Consider the following 27,317-nt stretch of genomic DNA (forward strand, 5'->3'; position numbering starts at 1 on the left):
TAAATAGGCAGTGTTGTGTTCACAAGCTGTTTCTGCTGAAAACCATACTCACACACGCAAACCTTTGTTTCATTATCCATGTGGGGACACTGCATTGACTTAATGCATTCGCTGATCCCTTATGCCAACCTTAACCGAACTCTAACCCTGATCAGCCTGGGCCTGTGGGCAGCAACAGGGGGGCATCTAAGTTCTGAGTATTTACGCTGTTTGGTTCACACTCGACTAGACCTGCTGTGAATTTTTAAAACTTGGGGGAAAAAAACTAAATAAAAAAACAATTGAAGTCACTGATAGAAACAGAGTAAAGTCATATAGAACATAATAACAGGCTGCTGCATCGTTTGTTGTGGTGCTGAACTGAGATCCCCCAAGGCCATTTTATAATGCATCTTGTAATTTGCAGCAATATTCTTTAAGACTGTCACAAAGATTTTTTTTCCTTGTCTGACGTATTCAAAAAGACACAGAGGCACAAAAACAGAAATAAATGTTCCTCAAGCCACAGCAGGACATGCTGTCATCTTCTCCTCCACAGAAAGAGCTACGCAGGGTTTAAAAAGTGAATCAATGTTTATTTCACCAGTAAAAACATACAGTATCTAACAGGTTTTTTCCACAAAGAAGTTCCTTTAGTTTTTTTTCCAAATCATTTCAAAAATCCTCAGTTATTTCAAAACAGACATTGGTCTGACTTCTCAAACTCTACAGAGCAGCTGAAGAGTAGTTTGGAACATGTCTTCACTTTTGTGCAGTAGCTGAAATTCAACTCCAGAAAACGATTCACCTCAAGGGAAATTCAACTCAAGACATTTCCGCACTCGGCCAGTCTGTAGCGTCCCCACGGCAGCTCTTTTAAGAGCTGGACAGGGGACAAGTGTAAAAGACTTAAAACACCAGCAAACACTGTACAGTACCACAGAGACGATACAACACATCCGCCATGACGCATCTGTGTCCTGCAGAAACCCTTTCCGTCCATTTTTTCTGCCGTTCTTTCATCCTGTGACAGCTGGCGTCATCTCCAGCATGTAGAAAATATTTCACATTTGTGGGACAAAGACACACCACTGCTAATGAATGCATTGATAAGTAGAAAAATGCATAGGTGTTACAGAAAGAAAAAGAAAAAGTTCAGTTTAGGGTTCAGCTTGTGTAAAACCCAGTCGTCGGTTCAGAGGGGGTTCAGCTCCTTCAAACAGCTCTTTGGCAGTGACGGTTTCTGCAGGACACGCTGAACACAGCGCTGTTCTGGGCTTCTCACGTTTCTTCTATAAACAGCACGTTGTCTTAAATAAAAAAAACTTCCCACGACGGATGTGACACCCACAGCCCAGTGCCTCTACTCTAATGTTACTATTTCAGTTCCACATGTTTCTCCAACGCTAAAACATGCTACTGGAAATACAAAGGAGTACATGTGCAACTTGAGACATTAAACTGTCATATGTGCATTTGAATGAAATCCACAGATCATGCTTCCAAACGTGTTTCCTAACGCTTTCGTGTAGATTTGTTGGAACACATTGCTTTAAAGCTCAGTAAAGGTCTCTCGACAACTTGTACTGGCGCTCAGGAAAGGCAGAAGTAAGAAGTGAAGTGCCGTCATTTGAAAGGTTTTTGGGCTCCACCAGGCACCGGCAGAGACCGGTTACTGCATCTCAACATGAGACTTAGAGATAGCTGCTCCTACATCGGATCCAACCTCATCACCCAAAAGGTCAATGTTAAGTTAAAAGACATGTTGACACTATGATTCGGAGCATGTCCTCACAAAGAACTTGTTCCAAACCACACCGATTCTTTTTCTCTCTTTCTGACTGAGAGAAAGGCCGACACAGTTAGCACGGGGTCATTAACGCTACAGCAGTCTAGCATGTCGTCTTCAGATGACAGCTGAATTGATAATGAAGAACAAACAGCTGTTCTTCATTCACACCTCCAATACTGGTGACAGGTTAGTGATAACAGTTTGTGAACATCACTGCTGCTCAGGTCGACTGGTTCAACTTTTAAAAAGCAGCACAGGAGCTAATGGACGACCGTTTGGTCAAAATAACCAAATTAACACAAATTTGTATTCATGTTTAGCTTCAACATGATTCCAACATCAACATCGTCTTCATCAGTCTGCTTTTCAAGCTCCACGTGCAGCCGTCGTCGTGTGAATTTTCTTGAGGACCTCAGTCTGTTGTCATTACTACGACAACATATGACAAACAGCAGTCAAATTGAATCTGAAGCTACAAATACAATTCAGCATTCCACTGAGAATCAACTCTCCCAGTGACTTATTAATCCCACATCCAAAAATAATATTTCCAATCAAATACTGATGAGCCAAATGCTTTCGTCTAGTACAAAGACGTACTTATCCAGCTGTAAAGGTTTAAATCCTCCGTTGATGGGACCTAAACCTCAAACTCAATCGCTTCATTAAGTTTGTATTGGTGCAGATGTCCTCGTAAATACTGTAGAGTGAGTGTGTGAAGTGCACCGTGAAATAATAACTGGATTTAGGTCCGCAGGACACGTGTCCCGCTTTCATTTACGCTTTGTTGCATTTTTGAAGGAAACCACTTAAATATGTAAATGTTGTCGTCTGGCGGCAATTACAGCTTCTGTCTTTACACTGGAATGGTTTAGTAGTGAATTTCATGACTAGTAAGACAATAAAGAAGTATTGCATCAGGAAAAATGCACACGCACGCAAAAAAACCACACACAGGTTTGTGTGAGCGATCGATCGCTCCATCAAAGCATCCGCCCATCCGGTTCATCAAAGAGTCTGGCAGAGTCATATCACATTGTGTAGGAAGCATCAGACGGAGAGTAAGCCTCTCTTTGTGTGTTAAGACCTGGGTGCTGTGCTGTTGGCTTCATGACTACACCGCTCAGGACTGGTTCAAAGTCTGTGAGGTGCAGCTTGTTTTTGAAGGATTGGTCCTGTGTGGAGCTCCAGCCACAGCCAGCTGACTGCAGGGTGGAGTCCCAGAGCTTCTCCTCCAGCGCCCCCCGCTCTCAAAGGACGTCAACCCCTGAACAGACAGACAGAAGGATGGGAGGGAGACAAGAGACAAAGATTAGGACTGTCCTCAAACAGCATGTTGTCAACACCAGTGTTCACCCTCAGCAGCTTCAGTCTGCCACCACAGCAACTGTTCTGGTGCATTCAGTCTGATTTTACTGATACTCCAGACGGAGAATATGGGTGTTAGAGCAGCAGAAAATATTAATAACTGTACAGGGGAGTTGCAGCAACAGGCGCCCTGAAGTAATCAACACACCTCCTGAGAGGCCCGGCAGAACCGACTCGCTGATGTGGAGTTAAATCAGCGGGAATCTATGCAAGTAAGGGACGCAGGGAAAGGAGGTGAAAGGAAATCTGGATGATCACAGCTTTGTGATTGGACGGAAGGGAGTGTGGAAAGTCCAGAGAGCTTGGCGATGCGCCCCATGCAAGGAGCAGATCAAGAGTATGAGCCTCTGAGAGGGTCGGCCTGCTGACAAACCGGACAAAGTGAAAAGCTTCGATCATATTTCAGAATCATGAAATATGTCTCTTCTTCTTCTCTCCGCATCTCTTCACTCAACTTTAAAGCTCGGCAGTCCAGTGAATCTAATGAATCATTTTTGAACCCATTTTTCACACAATTAACACACTAAGCCGTATAAATAAGTGACAGCTCAGTGTGACAGAAACTTTAGGTGTTAGTGTTTCTGAGTAAGATGAGTAAGCCTGCTTCTGGAAATAACCCACGAGCACCATCACCATCAACTGTGTGCGTGTGTGTGTGTGTGTGTGTGTGTGTGTGTGTGTGTGTGTGTGTGTGTGTGAGATGTGGATGCTGTTGTAATCCTGCTCCCACTCACATGAACTCAAATACACAGATGATATTTAAATCACTTGGCTTTTGGCACAATATGAAGCAAAAACGTCTCCTGGTGTGAAAGCGCTGGTGTCTGCTGATGATATTTGATTAAATATGGAACAGCTGATTGGCAGGACATACTGGGCAATAGGAGTGCATATCGGTCAGTATTCAGCCAAGTCATACTAAAAACAGCATTTCATGTTTGAAAATGTCTGAACAGAAATCTCCGGTGCCAGGCTGAACGGGTCTGATGCAGCTATTTAGAGACATGAAGCTGCACTCGTGGCCTGAAGGCTCATGTTTGTTTTGAATGACCAAAGCTAACTGTAGACTATTATGAGGACTGGACTGATTAGCAGGCAGCAGAGCCAATTTCTTCATTATTTTAATATTCAGTAAGATTTTACTGACATGATTCAATTCAGTAAATATTCCTTGTTTACACCTCATTCTGTTCTGTACAGATTCTCTGTTCTGTTTGAAAGGTGGGAGGATTGTAGTGGGAGCACTGGTTTACATGGCTCACAGGCCAGGCAGAGGGCTCCTAAGCAGAATTTGGCTTAGGGCCTCACAGAGGTCAAGACCGGCTCTGCAGAGCATGGTACAGCAGTGATGGGCACAGCGGAGCAGAGTGTATACTGCAATACATTATTAAAATATGAAAGAAAAGAGTTGTTTTCCTTTTTTTGGCAGCTGGGTCAGTGAAAATATAGAAGGAGCCAGTAAAAGTCTGATCGACCAGCCAAGTGGGCCAGAGGGGAAAAAAGGTGACGCTAGGAGCTCTATTTAGAAACTTGAGTGTACTTTGAGCTATTAATTAATTCTGTGCTGTGACACCAATAAAAGAGATGAGAAAGTAAGTAAGATTTGATTAGCAACAACTACATTTTAATCCTAAAGTGCTGACAACGCTGTCAAGTGTCTTCTTAAATTCAAACTTCTGGTTTGTTGATAATTATATTAACCGGTGGTTCCCAAATACTGGGCAGTGGACTGAGACCAGACCACCAAACACTGAAAACCGAGACATGAGGAAATATGATTTCACAAACACTCTGGAGTAAAACAAATTGATAGACTGTGGATAATCTCACCAGCATCGAGCAGGACAACTATGGCTGGTTCAGCTTCTAAGCTGGTGAAAAACATGAGAAAAAAAGCCGATCATGCTCTTTTAACAGTTTTAGGATCTTGTATACAGGAAATGTGGGCTGGAAAACAAGCTTTGCAAAATGATTTTAATGCGTGTGCCTACGGGCGGTTCCTCTGCAAACACACCATGGGGCCGTGCAGAAAGTGGGCTTATGTTTCACACACACGCTCCTCAACTAACTCTGAACTGCTTTCTCCTCAGATTTCCTCTCTTCAGGCCGACACACCAGCTCAGTATTTACAGTTCGGCTTTCTTTCTCTCAGTCATATAATCTTGACATGTTCTTAGCCAGCTCTCTGATACAACTCTTAATCCCCACAATGACTCACGCGTGCATGGGCGTGCGCACTAACACACACCACGGGCACACAAACGCTAACAAGCCACACACTCGGCAATGCGCAGACTGGAATAAACATGAGCACAAGAACACCGGCTAATCGGCTGTCAGGCATTAACACACAAAGTGCTCTGCATTAAAACGGTCTCCGCTCTGCCAAATATTATGACGCCCGAACTGAAAAGGAGATTTGAGAGCAGAAGCGGTGGAAATATGAGCTGCGGAGCTGAAAGTGGAGAGGCAGGATTATGTGATTGTGTGTGTGTGATGCAGTGGAGATGACAGGCAGCAGGGATACTTTAAAGCGATGATATTCACAGTGATCTTAAGCCTGTGTGAACGCTGACAGCTCTTGCCTAAAGAAGGGCTTCTTAATCCTAAAACTGTTGCAGCCACAGAATTAAACAGAGAGCAAACCTCGACTCACGAATTGAGACGAGTATCAGTGTGTGTTAGCTTTCCTGTTGTTTCGGTTCGGGGCACAGATGAAAGGCCAAAGGCGAAGTAGCTTTTGGTCTCCGACTGAGGGCGAGAGTTCAAATCCCACTGACACTGATGAAGCCGTACAGTCATTTAGATGGCACGGACAGTGAATCTCTAATGTTTGGTGCTCCACATGAACATTTTGTGTTCATTCTATCTGCACCAGCGCTGAGCTCTGAGCTCTGCTTCTGCCGGATGATCTGCAGCTCATCTGTCATAATTCTGTAATTAGTGTCTGTGGGGCTGCACTTAGACACAGTGGTGTTTGGAGCTAAATGCTAACCTCAGCATGCTAACACGCTCACAATGACATGCTGATGGTTAACCGACATGATCTTCAGCATGTTCACCATCTGAAATTAGGCTGATGGGAGTGTTTCTAGGTATTTACGTCATAAACCAAAACTTTGACAGAATTCAAACTTTGACCTGGTGGTGAATGAAAAGTCAGAGGGTCGTCAAAGTTGTTACAATTCATCCTGAAAGGAACACGACTCTCTGAACCAAAGTTCACGACAATCCATCCAATAGATGTCGGACCAAAGTGTTAAACCTGCTGATCTGCCGCTCGACATATCTGTCATACCATATCTGAAAATCTACTTCCACACCTTCAACGCATGTAGACTACAAGAGTCATCAATCCCTTCATGATCTTGAATAGCTGTTTTACTGTCCTTCCCATATAGCCCGTAAGTCCCAACAACGGAGACACCACTTCCTGCATTAAATCTCAGTTTGTTTTCCACGAGTCAGAATGGCAGAAATGCACACTATATGCAAATATGAATCTAAATATTCAAGATTTAAAGTTTCCTGTTGCTTCACTCCAACTTTCTATGATCTATTTGCCCATGATGGCTGATAGTCTGGGGTGTGTAAAGGTGTAAAGGCGACACAGAGAAGAAGCAACTAACTGTAGCCTAGATCACCTGATTGTGCTGATTGTGTTGATGTGCGAGCTGAGAGTGAAATGAGGACAATGTGTTTAGCTGTGGGACCATCAGTTATTGTTTATCTCCAATGATACACCATGCCATTAGGACCACAGTTAATAAAAGAAAGAAGCCTCATGCAGACCTGTGGGAATCTGTGCAGATCAATCTCATTCCTGGTGTGTAAATAAATTAATGATAATACAACAAAAAACGGTTTTAATGGGTTATTAAGTCATTGCCTCATGTCCTGTTTTGTTGATGAATAAATTATAACCATAAAAACAAAGTGAGGCAAACACTGCCAACACTGAGCAGTCAATTCTCAATTAGTCAGGCTCAGTGGAGACCCATGGGAGAGGCTGTTACTGCTGCTCTGAGTGCTGGAAGTGGTGCTAAATTCCAGTATGATCCATCACAACACGTTGCGTCACAGCTAAAACAGGACAAGGTCAGGAGAAATGAAGAACAAAGTAGAGATGGGAGAAGACACATTTGTACACAATAAGCAGCGTACACAACAGGGAGTGAGTGAGTGGATGGTGCAGAAACACAGGAGCTGTAAGTGTATCAGAGGAGAGGGATCGGAGAGGAGCCGGCTCTGGGAATCCAGTTACATAAGATGCATTTTTGAAGGGGTGGGGGCAGGTGAGAAAGGGAAGGAAGAGGACGCATCAGTGGGTGAATATGGATGGTGGATATTTATATGCTGCTGTCCCACTGCACAGGTTCTCAAGGAGAACATAACCTTAGGAAGAAAGCTACTTCACCATTTTACCTCAGACTGGCCATTATGTACCCCTGAACACAACCTGTGCTGAACACACAAACAGTAATACAATAACATGAGCTAATGTGAGTCTAGTTTTACAATTTCACTGTCATTTCTTGGCTCATCAAATATAGATTTTGGCTTTGGGTAATACTGTTCATGATCGTCATCCATGACTAGAAACCCCAAAACAATGCTGGACTGAGAGAAAAGTGAGATTTGTGATCAAGTTCAATCACACCCACACACACAGCACCGATTCCACAGAAGCTGGGATGCTAGTAATAACATCCTTTATACAGTCATGTGTTCACAAAGTGGTGAACCTTGCTCCATCCTTGCTTGTTGCCTTCCCAGGATTCCCCTTTCATACCCAATCATGATACTATCACCTGTTACCGATGAACCTGTTTACCTGTGGAATGTTCCAAACAGGTGTTTTTGGAGCATTCCACATCTTTCCCAGTCTTTAGCTGCTCCTGACCCAACTTGTTTGAAATTATCACATTCTGTCTTATGTTTTACACAGCCTCAACCTTTTTGACTCTGGGTTGTATGATTAAAAAAAAAACCTCTACAAAAATTCCCCCACAGAACATTTACAATTTGCAAGACTTGGGTTAACAAACAGCAGGCTGAAAAGTGCTGTTTTGTCTCTGTCTACACATGATACATTGAGCACAGCATTACGTGTAGGTCATCCTCATTTTGGTAGCGTTCAGAGCCAAACGCACAATCACTGAAGTTACACTCGTAAAAGGGAGGAAAATAGAATTGAAGCCTGTAATCACACTTGGGGACATGCAAATAGCATGTGTGAGAAAAACCCTTAGTCAGTTCAGGTAGAAAAGCGCTCTATATAAGTGCAGTCCAAGGGCAGACCATAAAACCTGAGAGTGTACCACTCAACACGAATGAGCTGCGTAGACAGCTGGATTGATTAAAATAGAGTGTGCTGGAGCGCGAGACGAGCGGCTGAAAAACGCAGCTGGAAAGCCTCCCGTGTAGCTGCAAAATTAATGTGCACTTTTTCTAAACCTGCACTTAATGTGGGCTTTATGAACATAGAGAGACAAGAGGAAAAGGGACAGAGACTGGAGGGAAATAACAGAAGAGAGTCTGAGCTGTCACACAAACACAGCACAGTTCACGCACACACGAACAACAATCACACTGCACACATAAAGCGTGGCAGAAAACTGCATTGAGTTCGGTGTGAGCGCCAGTCCTACCTGGAATGACTCCTCCTGGCGTCTCCCACTTAGGCAGGCAGGTGTTTCCATGTGCTGACAAAGGCAGTGGGGATCAGTGAGTAAGGCACAGTAGTGATGGAGTTCCAGCTATCCGACGTGGGGTCGTAACAGTCCAACGTTTTACACCGCTGCGTCCCAAAATAACCTCCCACCACATACAGCTTATTCCCAGAGGCCACGGCGTGGCAGCTCATCCGTTTGGATGTCATGTCGCCCACTCGGGTCCACTGATTGGTTTCACAGTCAAAGCGATAAGCAGAGGCAGCAGTGAATTCAGTGTCACCGCCCATGATGAAGATCTGGCTCCCTAAGACAGCAGCCGCTGTGTAACGCCAAGGCTGAGGGCATTCAGCTGCAATATTCCAGCGGTTACCCACAGGGTCGTAGCACTGGACCTAGATACACAAGACATTGTTTAGGTGTACTAATACTGTTAGGAGAATTGATCTTCAAAGATCTAAAGGCAGGACAAATCAGACGACCATACAGCAGAATGTGCTAACACAGAGCGCCTTTATTTTGTTTGGTTTTACATTATATTATTCATGCGAACGCACGAGTGGAGCAACAAGCATTTAATGACAAATGGTTCTTAATTATAAAATGTAAATCAGAATATTATACATCAAATTAGACCATTTATTAAAATAGTGGCTAATAAATGACAGTGTGGGTTCAGTCATAGCAGTGTTTCGTTAGCTAGGAACTGAAATGTGGAGCTGCCCTGTAAGAATCTGTAAGGAAGGTAAAAATAGAAACATCCACCAACCTTGGAGGCCTTGTCTCTGTGTATGGTGGTCCCTCCAAAAACAAAGAGTTTGAGCTTGGCACTGACCACAGCTGCATTACTGACTCCGTCTCTTAGAGGAGCCATCATTGTCCACTTATTACTGAGAGGGTCATACCGCTCCACCTAGATAAACATTACACAGTAACACTTTGACACACCTCACGATTGATTTCAAACAAACATACGGCTTAGAGGTTAAGGCCAAGATGAATAAAGTTGAGTCGAACTCAGACCAGCAGCAGAGATTTCATAGCTGTATTTAAGTATGTAAGTCGGTGTTTCTCTGACCTGTTTTAGGGACACAGATGGTGAGGCAGGAAAAACTCCAGCTATGGCTGTGTGACCTCCAACAACATAGAGACTATTCTCCAACTCAGCTGAACCATGGCCAAACCTGGAGAAGAGAACACCCACATTATGAGTATATGTGTGTACTTAGACGATGTAGGAGGACTATCAATATATACATAGACACATATATATACATATATATTCCACTCTACATAAATGTGTACCACTCTAGAAGAACGTTGTGAAATCCCCTAACACGATTAGCCATACAGCAGCCATAAATTCCTCCATGTCAAACAACAGAACCAGACCACTGCCGCAACCACGCACAAACAATCTGACTAGAGTGTCAACATTCAACACTATCAGTACGAATACTCTGGAGGATGCAGAGAAGCTTCTTATTTCATCCACCTGCTGTTTCGACACCCGACCCACCAGCTTCCTCCAAAAATATTTTCAACAGCTCGGAAACGGATGTGCTGAAAATTGTCAGTGGCTCATTGCTTCAGGCATTTTTCCAAAATGATTGAAAACTGCAGTTGTTAAGCCCCTTCTAGTCTAAAGCGAGGCAACCTGGATCCTTCAATAACTGCAGACCCATCTCTAGTCTTCGCTTTAGTGTAAAAAATATCGAGGCAGCTGTTTCGATTCAATTGGTGCAGCTTGATCTTAGCACAGCCTTGAAACTGTGGACCAAAAACTACCTCTCGACAAAGGAGAGCAGTGGGTGGGATTATCTGGCACAGTCCTCGGTTGGTTCAGATCTTATCTCGAAGGCAAAGGCTGTGTTGTTTGCACTGGTGGTCATAAATGAGGGCAGATCGCCGTGTTACGTGGAGGGTATTATTGTTGGGCTGCAATTATTCAACCTCTACATGCTCCCTGTAGGCCAGAACATACGTGACAATAAAGCTGCTGATCACTGCTGATGACATTTATTTAGCCCTCTCACCAAGTGACCATGGCCCCCTAGACTCAGCGTTGACAGCAAGTAAATGGCTGGATGCATTTAAGAGTCCTTCAATTAAAAACAGACGAGACAGAAATGATTGTTTTTGGCTACAAGAACATGAACAGCTACGGAGCACTTAGACATGTTTGTTACTTTTACACTGTAACACACGTAACTCACCTGGCTATTAGCATGGGCGCTCCTTTAGACCACTCTTCATGGACAGTATCATAGATCCAGACATCTTTAGACACTCCGTTCTCCGACCCTCTTCCTCCCGTCACGTAAACTTTACAACCGATGGCACACGCGCTGAACTCCTTTCTGGGGCTGGGGAGGTCTGCCTTAGGTATGATCTCCTTGGCTTTGTGGTCCACCTGAAAATGGATCACACACACCATCATATACAAAGAGTGTATGTATATATGTATACAGAAATGGACAACATCTGGGAGAGTGAAATGTGAATATGTAATTCATGCCAAACCAGTGGGACACCTTACACTATTTTTGTACACATGAAAACAGGCCATCCAGACATAAAGGACTGTGTATCTGTCTCTCACCTGATAGATCTTATCACACATGAAGGTCTGGCCGCCCAGGATAAGCAGCGTGTGTCCTGCCTTGCGTGGTCGAGCACAGGGACTCGTGACTACGCCGTCATTCTGAAGGATCTTCTTCTTACACTGCATCGCCTCCTCTACTATTGACCTGCAGAGGAGAGTTAAAATGTGAACAGAGAGAAGAGGACGTGTTTGTCTTCACTAAAAGATTGGCCTAATTCTCTATCAACAGCCACGGCTGCTAAACGTGGCTCAACTCCCACAAGTCTCCTTTAAAGACAAGTTCAATTTTAAAAGGATTTGGATGCTAATCAAGAGGACCAGTTGGCCAGATGGAACATCTCCTGAGATTCTGAGCTCAATATTGAAAGAGGAGAGGAGAGGAGATGGATGACAGAAAGTCATTTTCCTTGGCAGGTACACTGACTGTGTGCCACTTCTCGGCGTTTTTCACACTGAACTGAAGTCTCACACCAGTCCACTAATGTATCTGTGGGTCAATAAATCTATGCTTCATTTGAATGCTGTAGTAAACACACTGTTTTCTAAGTGGACTTTACATATTTCTTGTCAGACTAGACATTGTATACTTATGTGTGCTGGTATGATAAACACAGTATGGTAATAGTATTACTTTAAATATGGTACATATGTAATGATGTTTTTGACAACGGTGCAAGTAATTAATAAGATTTATTCTCAGTACTGAAGACGTTTATTTCTGATTAACTGTACAGCTTTTTGACCATTTTTCTTGGTGGACTGTGTTTTTAAACAGTCAGCAAACAGACATGTGCCTCTTCTGGTACACCAGCTGCAAGATATTCACACCATTACCATTACCATTACCAACTACATATATATATACACAAATGTGGGTTTGCTGTATTTCTGGTACTTTTAAAAGTCATAACGAAGGTGACCAAATACATATACACAATTCAATTATTATAACTTCATATTTTCTAATCTTCGACAGAGCAAAGTGAAATAAAGACAACAGACTAGAGACAGAAACCAGAGCTCTGTATCGATTCACAAGGACCCTGACGCGGCCTACCTGCTCCTCTTATCAGCCATGACCAGCTCTTCACAGGCCACAGCCTCCAGCAGACATTCAGACGGCAGCAGAGCCAACCTGATTCCCCTCAGGAGCTCTGGTAAATAATGACGCCGACTCTCCAGGTCATATCGAACCCACCGCATCACAGAGTTAAACACAATCTGCCACAAGTCAAAATAATGATCAGACATTGATGTTTAAAAAGAAGCTTACCATCAGCAATTTTATTAAAGAAGAGAAAAGAACGGGAGAAAAAAAGGAGGAATAAGATAAACAAAGGAGAGAGAGGACCGTTCACCTGTTCATCTTCAATCTCCAGCTCATCGCTGAGAATCAGCTCCAGCAGTTTATCATGAGACAGGCTATAGAAATCCTCCGATTCTCTCACCTAAAGGACAAACACTTCCATTACATGCACGCTACATTAAACCCGTAAATCATAATAGCTGCTACACACGATTCTCGTTATGAAATATGCTGCAAACTCTACTTGAGTGATGAAGGGGAGATGAAGAGGAGGACTACTTGCTAACTTCAGCTCAGTGGTCTCAATACCGAGCAAAGAGTCAAAGTTCTCTCCTGTACAGTTTTGTGTTCCCACATCAGAAATAATGTTTCTAGGACTTGGAACTCACACACCTGTGAAAGCGTGGAGGGTTAGAGCTGCTGCATCCAGGCATCACACCTGCAGGTGTTACGGGTGTTGCTACACCCACACTTCTTATTCAGGTAGTTGCTAATGTAATGAAATGTGTAAAAACTGTACTTCAGAGAATGAGTCCCCCATACATGAGAATCTATCGATCACTTAAGATTGACTGAACAGCCATCCAGCCAATTGTTTGTTTTCAATTTCCTCACCCAGATATGGTAAAAGCTCAAGCTAATTTGTGTGAAGTGCTTCTCATGGTGAACAGATGCAAAACTCTCTGCCTCCACTAAAGTTATTCAGTCTCAACTTCGCTTTCAAAACACAGTCAATGTCCAGTGAATCATTGTGGTATTAGGGACATTGTAAGGCTTGGAAAGAGGCACGTCAGATGATGTTTATCAGGCTATCACAGTCTGCTGTGGTGGGTACTGCCAGCTCATTTCCCTCAGACCCATTCAGTTGCTTCAGAAAGTATGAGTGACATCAACCACAGTAGTAGTAATAGTCCATCATTTCAGATGTATATGTATAGACTTTCACCACGCAGAAACTTGTCTGAATTTTCTGGTTCTGGTAGTCCATGTGTACATACATCTATGTGGCCGGATATGAGTTGCTGCAAGAAGCCAGAAAACAACAGAAGTCATCTTTACCGTCTCGTAGTGTAACAGGCACATCCTCCACGACAGCTCGTACAGCCTTTTACACTGATGAGCATCTGATAACAGCATCATCCCCAGGCAGTTGGAGGAGTGCAGGTTTTTTTCTAAGAACTCTGCTGCTGCGTCTCGGATGTCATGAAACTGCAACATGTCGCCCGCCTCTAACAATGACTCAGCATTCTCCTCATTTATGATGACTCGAGAGGAATAGGCAAAGTCCAGCAGAAGCTCCAAGACCTGGGAGAGTACGGGAGAGTTAGCAACTGAGATTACTGTACAGACAATGGCACAACACAGTGACACAACTTACCTCACGTGAGGAATTAAGTTTCTTATACCTTGAAATATGGTGCTGTACTGTCAACCTGTTGTCTTTCTTACTAGAGCTCAACTGATAGATCAGCATGACTGATATTATCAGCTGATTTTTGCTTATCAAGGCTACAGATGAGTAACAAAAGGAAAAACACAAAAAATACACGTGCTTCCATACGGGTGGACTGTCTGATTCAATTAAACAGTTAACATCCTGTCCTGTGACAGCATTCACGCCTATGGGAGACTGCCGACTAGATTAAAGAGAAAGAGAAAGAAAAAGAGAGATATATCCAAGGAGGGTTGAATCAAGGGGAACTGGAGTTGGGCGTTTTCAAAACCTCGCAACATTGATAGTGTTGCTAGTGAACCGACAAATGCCCACGCCCAAGAGAAGGAGCACAAACATCTGAGGGATACACTTAAAGCTTATGGATAATGTGAAGCACACAGAAGGTTACATTTCAATAGGAAAAACAGGGCATTTGTCTTCACAATCAATAGCAGTACCTCGGGGTGTATGCTGTCTCTGAAATTGACATCGCTGTCCAGACTTTCTCGTAGGCCTCCACTGAACATTGCCTCAAAATAACGACTGCACGCTGCCAAGACAGCCCTGTAAGACACACACAGTATACTGTCAGTGACCAAACATGGTCCAGAGGTTATAAAGACACCTGTAAAAAGCAGAAATGTTACCTGTGGCATGGGAAGGAGCGATCCCCGGCCCACAGAGTGACGTCAGTGAACATGCACTGCTTCCTCATGGTGTTCAGGTGGGTCAGGACACTATCGGGATGTGAAGGCTTGTGGAACAACGAGATGTTCATGGAGCCCGTGCTGGTGCGGGATTTCCGATTCTCATGAACAGTCACCGACATGGCAGCTTCGTTTGGCACCTCCAGAGAGTCACTTGGAACAATCCCTCCCACTGTTCAGTGAAAACGACAGACCATTAGACTGGAAATGCAGCTATGCATCAGCGGTCCTCTGCTGTTGTCATGTTAACTGCTGCCTTACAAATGTCTCCAAACCTAAATGTAGTTGTGATTAAATAGCATTTGTAGGCTGTAATCTAATGTAATGTAATATCATTGAATTCAATTGGATAGAATTGGACATAAAGTACCCACTCATAACCAATGACAGGCAACAGTATGTTGGGTTCCACATGCTGGAATTACTGCTGTATCTCATGATTATGAAAACTGGCCATTGTGGAAACTTTCCATAGAGTGTCTAAATATAAATGTGACAGTACCACATGGTGCATGTTAACAGTGTACCATAGCATAAAGTATGAATGATTATAATTAAGGAAAAATGTACATCTCAAAAACTATGATGCCCAATTTATACAACTGATGCTCTATGAGGTGAAAAGCACATGATCATATCATCTGTGGGGCTGTGCTTGACCTTCTAAAGGGATAACTTGTCTCCAGTCCCCATGGACATGACACAGTGACACAGCAAACATCAAGAAAAAAATGTTGAAAAAAAAAAAAATCTTGACATACTTCAAGAGCCCCCAAAAATCTAAGGTATCATACAAAATGTGTGTTAAAAGACAAGACAACCTTTTTGATAATCTGCACTGCGGCAGGGCATTTTAGCTAACTGCCACCACAAAAGTTCTGTGACAACAATCATCAGCCTCATCACAGATGAAGATGACAGGTGATACAGAAAACTGACCAGGGGATTTGTGGATTGATGCCAGTGGAACTGCCTCCCTATCAATGCAGGGAAAACCTGGTGGTGGACTTCCACCGGAGCAAAAACTCTCCTCCTACACCTGAGAACATTACCCTACACCAGTAAGCCATCGACCCTGATGGAGAGCATGTCCCACTCCACACAGGACTCATTCAGTGAAAGGCTGCTTCAACCACAGTGTGTGAAGGAGAGACACTGCAAGTCCTTCCTTGCTGCTGCTGTTAGAATCCACACTGCTCCCGGTAGACCACACACACCCAGCTGAGAAACCCACTCATGCACTATCAATACTCCACATGTGCAATAATGTGAACTCAACCACTGCCTTGTTTTACGTATTATATTGTTTTCTCTATGTATTACATCTTTTTTTTAAATCACTGCTTCCTCCAATTATATTATTCTCTTTGCTGCTGTAACACTGCATAATTCCCCAATAAGGGATTAAAAAGGATTATTTGATTTTGCAGTTAAACAGTTAATTGGGTATCAGATAAGGCAATTTTGACCAGTGGTAACTATAAAAAAATCCAAAATGCTAAAAAATCCCAGCCAACAGTGGTGCCCTGCAGACAGATCAGCTCTCATTAAAATGACAGATTCACATTTCTTTGAAGTCTGTCTCAAAACATTACTCACATGCCCATATGTACACTGAAGACATTTCTGGCAGTTTTTCATGTTCCTCTCGTCATACTGGCTTTGAAGTAATCACCTCCTAATGCTACTCCGCTTGAAGAGATGAGAGACAAAGTCCACGCGTCCTGGATCAAAATGACGTCTAACATTTGACTGAAGCTAATACGGGGCTTCAACTGTCTAAGTTAGACATATCAAGTAGATATCTTCAAGTTCTTCTTCTCAGTTTACAGTGTGTCTTCACAAACAGTTCACTGTTTTTAATCTTTTTCACAAAGCTCTGCCAGCAAACACTGTCTGTGCAGAGACAGCAACCAGTAACTCTCTCAGCGTATGTACGACAGTGTGAATGTGATTAAAAAAAAAGGTGAAGCTATCCTTTAAAACAACAATCAAAACCTACAGACCAAACCTAAATCATGGCACATCCCAACTGCTTGTCATGTTACTGGCTTGTACAGCAAAGACTAAATGGACAAATACTAAGACACCAGTAAAAGTGGACCATATCATACCACCAGCTAAAGTCAAATAGCATTAAGGCCACAACCATGGCAACAGAAACGACAGATGTGTTGTTAGACATCTTCACAGGCAGATGAGTCAATGCAGACTTAAACAACACACCACAGATTAGAAGAACTGTTGTTTCAGCAGCCTCAACAGTGCTTTTGTGTGTGTGTGTGTGTGTGTGTGTGTGTGTGTGTGTGTCCATCTACATTTGCTGACATGCAGTTTCAGAACAGAGCCACCACAGATCAGTCACGGGGTGCTTGGTGTTTTTTGTCTGTGTGCTTCACAGATCACAATGCAGGCTTGACAAGAACCTCAACTCTCTCTCACACACACACACACACACACACAGACACACACACACAGACACACACTAAAGCACAAACATGTATACTAAGCATTGTGTTGTCTGGTTCACGCTTTTATGCCATCAACAACATGTTGTGTGTGTGTGTGTGTGTGTGTGTGTGTTGTTGTTGTTGTTGTTATATGCTGGTGGGGACTTTAAACTGACTTCACACCAACCCATGGGGACTTCCTATCACCATGGGGACATTACTGAGGTCATCACAGGTCCAGACTGCTTTCTGAGTGTTAAGACTTGGCTTTAGGGTTAACATGAGGGTTAGGGTTATGGTTAGGGGCTAAGGAATGCCTTATGTCAATGGAGCATCCCCACAGTGATACAAACGTGTGTGTGTTTATATAAGGATATTGGCAGCAAAAGGTGACAGAGCAAAAAAAAAAAAAAAATCGGCCACATGTCAGTCTGCAACTCAACGTCTGAGAGCACACAGGCATGGATTTTTACGAGCAGAATTAGATTTGGGAGGGAGGGAGGACGTAATCGTGAATGCAGCAAAATGATTTGAGCAGCAAGAAGAATTGTGTAACTAAAAATACAGAGATTCTCACACGTGTAAAGAACAACGCTGCTCATTCTCACTTCTGACATCTGATTTCCTCCAAAATGAAGTTGGGACAGTGGTGCTTTTAACCACCAGATGGAGACAAAGTGGAGTATTTGGTGCCTGTACACTATATGACACATTAAGCTTGGTGCCAAATGATCTACTTGCTTTTCATTAAGGCAGAGTCATTCTGAGAGTGAAACTAAAAGTAGTCACTAGCCACATGTATATGACAGTATCTGTGTTAGCTTCCTGTTAGCTTATATTTGTAGCATTACTTTCTGAGCCAGATCAGGGCTTTCTTATTTCCTCTTTTGTCATGGTTATGAATAGTTTTAAAAGAGAAAAAACATATGTATGATGCTCATTCACATTTCTGAGCAGAATGCCGCCTTCAGAGAACACTCGAACATTGCTACTCCATATTAAAGGGCGACTATGGCTCTGCTCCCCACGTGCAGCTTTTGGACTCTGATCAGGCCTGCAGGATGTCGTTAACTACAGGAGACAATCCCTCCATGCTGTGGAGAACCAACAACTGGTCAATGACCTGAATGTGCTTTACTGCAGGTTTGATAAGGCCACATTCATACCCTTCACCTGCTCTGACATCATCAGAAAACTACCTACACCCCTCACCTGCACTCAGGATCTGTGAGGAGTGCATGTGTCAGCTCTTTCAGAGAACACAGGGGAAGAACAGAGAAGTGTGGTGTTAAGGGTGAAGCACTTTGGATGAGCGGTTCTCAAGAAAGCTGAGAAATACTGTCCTGCAGAGCCAGAGAGCCCCTCCAGTTCTCCATGCAGCAGTTCAAGACCCAGTTTTAGATGCAAGCAAAGCACGTGCAAGCTTAGGTGACAGTTGTTGACTTTGCTATACCCACAGCCATGTAGACAGAGGCTTAGGGCTAACCCTCTCTCTCTCAACAGCAATGATTATACCTCACCAGGCATCAGCTACTTTGAGTTTTAATGTCATCAGTGTTGGGAGTAGTGAACTACAGTCATATTTGCATAGTGATTCAAATAGTTACCCTTTTTTTGCCATTTTTGCCAGGAAACCACTACCACACACTTCACCGTTGTGGAGCACATGTAAAAAAGGGCAGGTGTTCACCATGGCCTTACTTTAGGAAATACACGACACTGACTGGCTGCACCAACAAAAGCTATGTTTTTTTTTTAACTTATAATGTATGTTTAGAAACATCTCAATAATCAGCATAAAGCTGGTGGAGTTTTGTAATATTACTGTGCAGTTTCACAAAGAAAAATGAACTGCTGCTGCATGCCTACAGCTAAAACTGTGGGTCTGGAGCTGTTCAGGTTAGAACCACAGGAGCTCTCCGGCTCTGCAGTTTGATGACATTGGGAAAGCTGCAAGGTGATGATCTGAATATATCACCTTTCTAAGGGATTTCATAGGATGTTTTAAATATAGTGAACTCTGATGTACATTTTGTTCTGTAAATTAACAATACAAAGCGCACTTTCATAAATGATCCATTTGATAAAAAGCCCACGATTTATCCATATTTGACACACATATGAGACTGTTGTGGCAGGTTAACTGCTCATTATCACCATGACCATACATCATAATAATGCTTCTGTTGCACAACGTAATGCAAAAAAAAAAAAAAAAATACCCCAGAGAGTTGAGTATACTTTTGTTTCTCTCTCTCTCTCTCTGTCTCTCTCTCTCTCTCTGTCTGTCTTCTTGTTCTTTTGTTCAGTAGATCAGTCTCATAGTCTGCCAAACAAATGGAATTTAAACGTCAATTCCATTTAATCAAACTCCTGTTGGTGGCCAATGGCTTATGCCCTTGAAGCCCTTTTATCCAAAGTGATGTGTGACGACATAGTGTCAGTAAACACACTGGCCAAAGGTTAGCCAGTGAATCAATGCCCCTTGTTACTAGTGTCAGTGTGGTGGGTGGCGTATTTTTCTGGGGCATTTCTGACTCGTGCTTTGAAATGAAAAGGAGGGAAAACTGATGTTCTGCAAAATCATTTACTCAAAACTGATACACTCTCAGTCATTAACAAGGGCAAAGGTCATATCTTCTCAAATCTGCACTGAAAAATGGCCACTAAATGAAACCGGTCTGAATTTGCAGTACTCGTTTACTTGTATGATTTTCGTATGAGACAGTGGAGTATCTGTATAAGAACTGAAGTGACTTGAAGGAATCATGCAAAACAGAAGACGAATCAGGGCTTCAGCTAATGTTTGAAAAATGCCAGTCAAAACTGGCTACTGTCCAACAGATTGCCACGCAATGTCTTGCGTCCAACCAACAGCGCAGAATCCAACCGTATTAAGCAGAGACACAAGGAGGAAATAGGGGAAGAAAGAATATATGACACACCATTACACTAGTAAACTGGCTGATGATGGATGGATGGGAGGTGACAGGCAGAGATGATTGAACAAAGGGGATATTAAAAGGGTTATAAGGGTTTCAGGGCTTCATTCCACTTGCAGGCCAAACTTACGGTGACAGAGATTGCTGACCCAGGCACAGGCACTGACGGTCAGGAGGTGAGGGGGGCTCTGCATCCCTGCACTGCTACACAGGACTAATGAACACAGACAGATTCAGGGAATATGCACTGCACTCTTATGTATCAACACATGAAGCAGTAAGGGGTATGAGGGGCTGAAGACGGTGATAGACACTGATGTGTGTCGTTATGTCATGCAGAGATCACCTCTATGTCAATACAACTGTTTCAGACCATCAAAGTTTTACATTTTGCCTTCAATGTTAAGTGAACATTTTCAAATCATGCAATAAATTGTTGAAACTAGAGATGTCATTGGTCTATTCTTCATATTCCTCTGAACAATGTGAACAGTTTTGACACAGGCTTTATAGAAATTTGCCTTGCTTGAAATTTCAACCGTCTCGCATCATGGTTTCTGCAACACTTACCCCTCCACTTCCAGCACACACACACATGCACACAGACTTGCAGTAAAACAGCTCAGCAGTGGAATATCAACAGAGTGGCTGAATAGGCCGAGGTCTTGCAAAGAGGCTGGTAGTCAGAGGGCCTGAGCTTGTTTACACACAGCATAGCTGCACCACTGGACTTGTTGCCCAGGGCCACTCAGTGAGAGTGTGTGTGTGTGTGTGTGTGTGTGTGTGTGTGTGTGTGTGTGTGTTTGTGTGTGTGTATGTGTGTGTGACACTGAGTAAGCGAGCTAGTGTGAACAGTTTATTGACAAGAGGCCCAATTCTGGGGACGTCTTACAGCCTGATTCCACCGGGCACGGCTGCATCACATTCCGGCTGTGACGCACTTTTGTTCTGTCACAGCTTCATCTCCCGCTGGGAGTGTTGCCCGCCTGATTTTGTTGACTTGCTCATTTTTTCTTGATGTTTGTGGATTTTTCTATATCATTGCTGTGTCTGACTTCCTGCCCAGCTCGATCTGCTCTGAGCAGCTTGACGCAGCTTACGTCAAAAATAGACCGGGCACATATTCTCTGTGGAGCGGAACAGAGAGCCGCTTCCACGACGCTCCTGAAATGTGCTGTGGTGCTTCTAGTGGAATTACCAGCATTGTCTGGAATGGCCGGGATCAGCTCCGGTGGCCGCGACGCAGCCGTGCCCGCTGGAACCTACATGTGAAACCTTGAACTCTCTTAAGTTAAAATTTAGCAAAAATTGCTATATATCATTTACAGACCTGGATGAGTAATTGGTATATTCCAATAGCTTTTAAAAATGTAAAAAGGGCTGACTGTAACAGCAAACTGAAGTGAAGGCGATGGCATTATCTTAATAAACAAGATCATATTCTATTACTGGGACGCACGGCATGCTGAACTGACTGATATGAGGAGTGAACACATTTTTAGTGACCACATATCTGAGAGTGGTGAATAGCTCAAAATGCACTTAGGACGACTGTTCTCATGGATCTATGCAACACCCTGATGCTACAACTACAGCAGACCAACACATGCAGCCTGTCACACTGATTTTAGTCAAACAAACCTCAAAACTGTTACACCTAAATTCCACCAGCACGTCCACATCCCCACCAGAAAGCGTGAATGAATGGAGAGGTGAGGGCCCGATTCAGAGCTAAAAACCTGCCTCTCAGTCAGGTGACAGAAGCACAAAAGACTACCAGAGAAAACTGAAAGCTGGCATCAAGGAGGCAAGGTTTCGGCATCAGCAGAGACTGGAGAAAGACCTCAACAGCAACAGCTCCACATGTGGCTCGAAATCCACAACATCACAGGTTACAAAAGCAGGATCCCTCCATCATGTGTGAGGCCACGTTGCCAGATGAGCAGAGATGCAATGATTGATCGATTAGTTGTCAAGTATTAGGTTGATTGGTAACTACTTTGATAGTCTCTTCAGCTTTTTGAGCAATTTCTTAAGAAAAAGAAGTAAAAATTCTTTGATTGCAGATTCTTAACTGTCGATGTTCTTTACATCTCTATGACAGTGAACTGAATGTCTTTGGGTTGTGGACAAAACAAGATATATTGGGCTTTGGGAAATACTGATAGACATTTTTTCACCATTTTCTAACAACACTGCAATATCAGATAAATTGTAAGCATCTACAGCAGATGTGAGAAGAATCCTGCAGAGAGTGAATATGAGTAAAGCTACTGGGCCTGATAACATCCATGGCTATGCACTAAAAACATACTAATCAGCCAGTTGATGTTATTACTGACATTTTTTAACATATTGCTGTTACAGGAGAGTGTTCCCACCTACATCTGCCATGTCGAGTCTAAACAGCCCCCAGCCCCCAGACCCCCCCCGTTTCATGAAGCGTTTTGAAAAACTGGTTCTCCAGCACATAAAAGACAACATCACAACCAGCCTGGGCCCAAACCTTTTTGCATTCAGAATCAGCAGATCCACAGAGATGCCATCTCCACCGCTCTCCATTTCAACTCAGGATTCAACACATTCTCCCCCATGAAACAGACACTCGCTTTTCATTCATTATTTTAGTTTAATCAATAACAGCATCCTATTGGTCATTTATGGCTAGTATTACCTTAGCAGAAAAAAGCCATTTCTTTGAAGTGGCTGAAGTTTGGCCAGGTAATTAACAGGGCCACTTTAAACGCAATACAGAGAATGGGAGAGTTTGCTCGACAGGTACATTTTAATCCTCACTGCAAAAAACACCTACAATCAAAGACATCGTTTGTACAGGCTGCTGGACGCTTATCTAAAGCAGGTGGGCAAAAGGCTTCCATAACACACTGTTAAAAATCATGGAGGATCAAACAGGTTCATTCACTGGCAATATATTTACTGGTGTGCATACTTTGCATTTAGCATAATAGCATTAGCATATTATGGATCTCTCTCTCTCTCTCTCTCTCTCTCAAAACAGACATTTCGATTACTTGTTTCTGTGCATCATATAGACATTTTTCAACCTCTTAAATTTAGCCAGACATGGCTGGAAGAGGGGCGGTGGAGAAGAGAGTGTGCCTGCAAGGCTCTTTTTTTTTTTTTTAATAAAATATACTCTATCGGGTGAGAAGAAAGAAGCAGATATGGCTCTCACATTAATGTCACACATAACGCTTCAGAGGTTATGATATATGACATTTTCAACCAATCAATAATTCAATGCATCTCACCACTTGATTTTTCACAGAGGTATGGCGTTGGTGCAAAAAAAGCTCAGTTAGATGTGGTCCTGTGCACAGCACGAGTGGAAATACAATTTACAGTATCACACTGAATAAACTGACAATCAGACCAAACTTATCAAGTACAGCTGAGAGAATTTGCTTCTTTGTCGTCCCTCACAAGCTCAAACACACAGACTGTCACACACACTTTCCATTGCTGTACCTACTGTACTACCTGTTTGTTTAGCTCACTGGCAAGTAATCAATGAAACTGTGTGCTTTGTAAGGATGCATGCTGACACTGAATAGGACATGAGGGTTAACGGCGAGACAGTATTTTTGTTACATGTAAATGTATCAAGAGGGCAGCACTGTGGTTACATAATCTATGAATTCCCAAGTCCATTGTTCAAAAAGATGCATACAAGTAAGCAGCATACAAGTGGAGCACATAAAATATTACATATAGCATCAAGAGGATTTTAATGGCGGCATTCCCCTGAATGCCTCAGTCAACATCATTTTAGATTGTTAGTGTGTGTCTGCTTTCATGAGTCAAAAAACCTGTGTAACTCGTGCTACATCAACAATTCACACAGATTTTTCAAGTGTGCAGCTATGTGTGGCCTGCATTTGCATTTAAATCCAGCGTTAAATAATTAACCTGCATGGTTGCGTAATCATAGAATAATGTAACAAAGACACAAAAATGTTACTAAAAGAAGCCAGGGCCAAGTTCAGCCCCAACAAAACGTAGCAAACGTTTTTTTTAAAAAGACAATGGTTGCCCTGTTGTGTTACGCAACCTTTTAAAAGGGGCCTATTATACCATACTAATAACTAGGTAAATGTAAACGTATCCCATTGAGCAAAAGGCTCAGGCTTCACACTGCTCTGAATAGTAGGTTTACAACTTTTTTTCCCTCTACTTTAGTTTCCCTACGACACCTAAACCCGTCATAAACTCATTTATTGGTCATCTGCTCCAGGCACAGCACGCCCATCCGCTCAGTCTGTCAGTCAGTCTTTTCCCGCTGAGATGATATATAGCCTCTGATCTGGATTGTATCTTATGAAGGAAATCTTTCCTGGTTTTCCCTCTGATGTCATCTGACTGCTCTGTCTGAACTGTCTGTGACTTACGGAGTTTCCTGATGGACAGATGGCTGTACTTGTTCCAAAGTAAACTTCTGCAAACTGCAACGTTAGCTGTGGTTAGCTTCTTAGCTCAGTTAGCCGTGCAGTTAGCGGTCAATTAGACTCTACCTGCTGGGTCTCCCTGCCCCATGCATGAAAACCTCCTCCTCCCAGAAATTTAAAGCTCCTATGCTAGAGGTGAGGAAAAATAGTATCATATTCACTGGGAATTTGACCGTTCTGTGAACAGAATCAGAATCAGAATCAGAATCAGAAAAAGCTTTATTGCCGAGTACGCTTTTACACATACAAGGAATTTGTTCTGGTGAAATTGGTGCATGACACATCTACTAAAATAAGAGCATAAAATATAACAATTTAAATATATATACACAAGTCTGTTTTTTGTTTGCTATTTTCCGGAAACACAGTCTGTTTTTCAGAAAGAAGTCCAAGTTGAGCGTTAATGTAACGCATAGAGTTGTATTTATATCAATCTGACAAAAACAATCCCACAATCCCACACACGTACGCAATTGCACACTCTCAAATGACTGTGCATAGTTGTTGTAGACTTGTGATGTTAGCAGCTAGCTTTACCTGTCTTACCACAGTTGGGAGCACACTGGTTTGTTTAGACTAATTTACTGAGCAACTAGCCAGAGTGGAGCTACTAACTTGTGGAGCAGAGAGGTCTGATGAAGGATGGTAGTGAAACGTTGTGGCATTTGTAAACAGGAACTTTATTTGCTCTGCAGCAGCAAACACACACACTTTTAACACTATTACGCTGCAACCTGAACTTATCTGGACAGTTTTACACTGACTACTATGAGTAAATCCTTGTAGCATGTACTTTACAGTGGCTAAACACAAAAATCACGATCCATCCCAACACTACCCTGGTGCTCAAACATCCCAGTCCGAGTAGCATCAGCTGATAGGACAGTTAGCTGCATGGCTAACTGAGCTAACTAGCCAAGCAACAAGTAAACCTGTCTCTCCATCAGGAAACTCCATAATAGATATTTACTCCATAAAATATGACCCAATTTCACCAAAAATCAATTAACTATTTTTTTAAAGTTGTGGTTTTGTACAGCAACCAGTGAGGTCCAGTTTCATCCAATTCAGTTCCCATTTCACAATGCTGTTGAACACACCTGCAAGAGGATGGAGTCGCTCACAAGCAGAAGGCTCAGTGGGGTTTTGGAAGTTGGCCAATCAGAAGAAAGCTTTTTGGGTGGTGTGTTAAAGAGACAGGAGCAAAAACGGCTACTTTCAGACAGAGGATGAACTGAGGGGCGGCATTAAGGGCCAGATTAAGATGAATAAGGACGGCATTTGAAGTGTGACTCATGTAAAGCCGCTCTCGTGGAGTCTCTGAATAAAAAAGTAGAGCTGGAAATTAATGTAATAGGTCCCCTTCAATACGACGGGGCTGTATTGGAAACACCTCTGACACACCCACTAAACGAGAGAAAACGTACCTGAAAGCCGCTGAACAACGTTTTGGGGGAAACCCGGAAACCGTAACAAAACGGTGTACATAGCTTTCAGTGAGAACGTGCCTCAGGTAAAAGCACAAAGAGTGACCTGCGATGATCCACAGCAAATCATGAATGAATTGGAGGAAAGCCACACTTTACTGACACAAAGGCTTACACTAGTGAGCCTTCATTTTAATGTGAATTGGTTTTAAGTGGGCAAGCTGGTTCAAACTGTGAACAATCTCCCGGCATCAAGTAGCTAGCACTAGTTAGCTTTCAAGCTAATAACTCAGTAACTTGCTCTCACTGCATTCGACCAGCAATACCATTGCTGCTTGTGGTTAGGGAGCGACGCTATTACGTTATATGTAATTAACAACTCTGCCAATAAATGAAGGGCCTTTTGACTGATCTCCCAACATATTCAATTGGTAAAAAACGAACAACTTGGGCTGTGACTAACGTTACATACAGTAAACGAGGTTGAGCTAGCTCTGGCATGCACCAACTTGGTGTTAATGATGGCCAGACTGAACCACTTCAACTTGTCTTAAAGCAGGCAGTAAAAATTCCCGCACTGTGGTAAGTAAGTTGACCACGTTACAAAAGGGACATTCTCAATTTAACATGTCTCTGAGGAGGAATTAACTACAGTGCAGGGGGTGTTCTTGAGATGTCCATCACTGGTAAAACAGCACATTTCTCTGACACAATAGTCGGGATAGCTATACTGCGATTCCACTTAATATCCGCATAAGAAATACAAACAAAGAAAATTTTGTTTTACTCACATGTATAATACTTGTCGGTGTCAAGTTAAATCCGCAGAATACAAAGCATGGGCTTCGTTGATAAAAACATCATATTTCTGTGACAAAACCTGAAGTATGTCTATCCGTCCCTGCCTGTCTTTCTGGTTTTGGAAGAAAACCCTTAAAACTGCACTGGCCCCACCAACCATTGGCTTTTGATTTATTCGTGACTGACATCTTTCTAACCAATCCCCTTTGTCAACCTGATGCAGGCTGGCCCCTCAGCCAATGAATCTGCGAGTAGGCGGGATTTTTAACGGCTCGGCCGAATGCGACTCACTATTGTCTCCACCAATCCTCGTGGTTCACTTTATGCAAATCTAAAGCCAAGACCAATGAAAATTGTCAACTCGGAG

At 42.9% G+C, this 27,317-nt stretch overlaps 1 protein-coding gene across 1 annotated transcript; it reads right to left on the bottom strand.

Annotated features, from left to right (window-relative positions):
* Positions 1–554: 554 nt before the first annotated feature.
* On the bottom strand, positions 555–27,095 carry enc2 (ectodermal-neural cortex 2). The gene is made up of 12 exons (XM_076733700.1): positions 26,941–27,095; positions 14,805–15,036; positions 14,616–14,721; positions 13,782–14,027; positions 12,775–12,864; positions 12,474–12,637; positions 11,414–11,561; positions 11,028–11,224; positions 9,890–9,995; positions 9,581–9,724; positions 8,791–9,206; positions 555–3,038 (listed from the first exon to the last, which is right to left on the bottom strand). Exons 2-11 carry the CDS (start codon positions 14,984–14,986, stop codon positions 8,820–8,822), a joined length of 1,770 nt encoding a protein of 589 aa, XP_076589815.1. The 5' UTR covers positions 14,987–15,036; positions 26,941–27,095; the 3' UTR covers positions 555–3,038; positions 8,791–8,819.
* Between the last annotated feature and the right edge of the window lie 222 nt (positions 27,096–27,317).

The sequence above is a fragment of the Chaetodon auriga genome, chromosome 6, assembly GCF_051107435.1.
Source record: "Chaetodon auriga isolate fChaAug3 chromosome 6, fChaAug3.hap1, whole genome shotgun sequence".
Taxonomy (NCBI): domain Eukaryota; kingdom Metazoa; phylum Chordata; class Actinopteri; order Chaetodontiformes; family Chaetodontidae; genus Chaetodon; species Chaetodon auriga.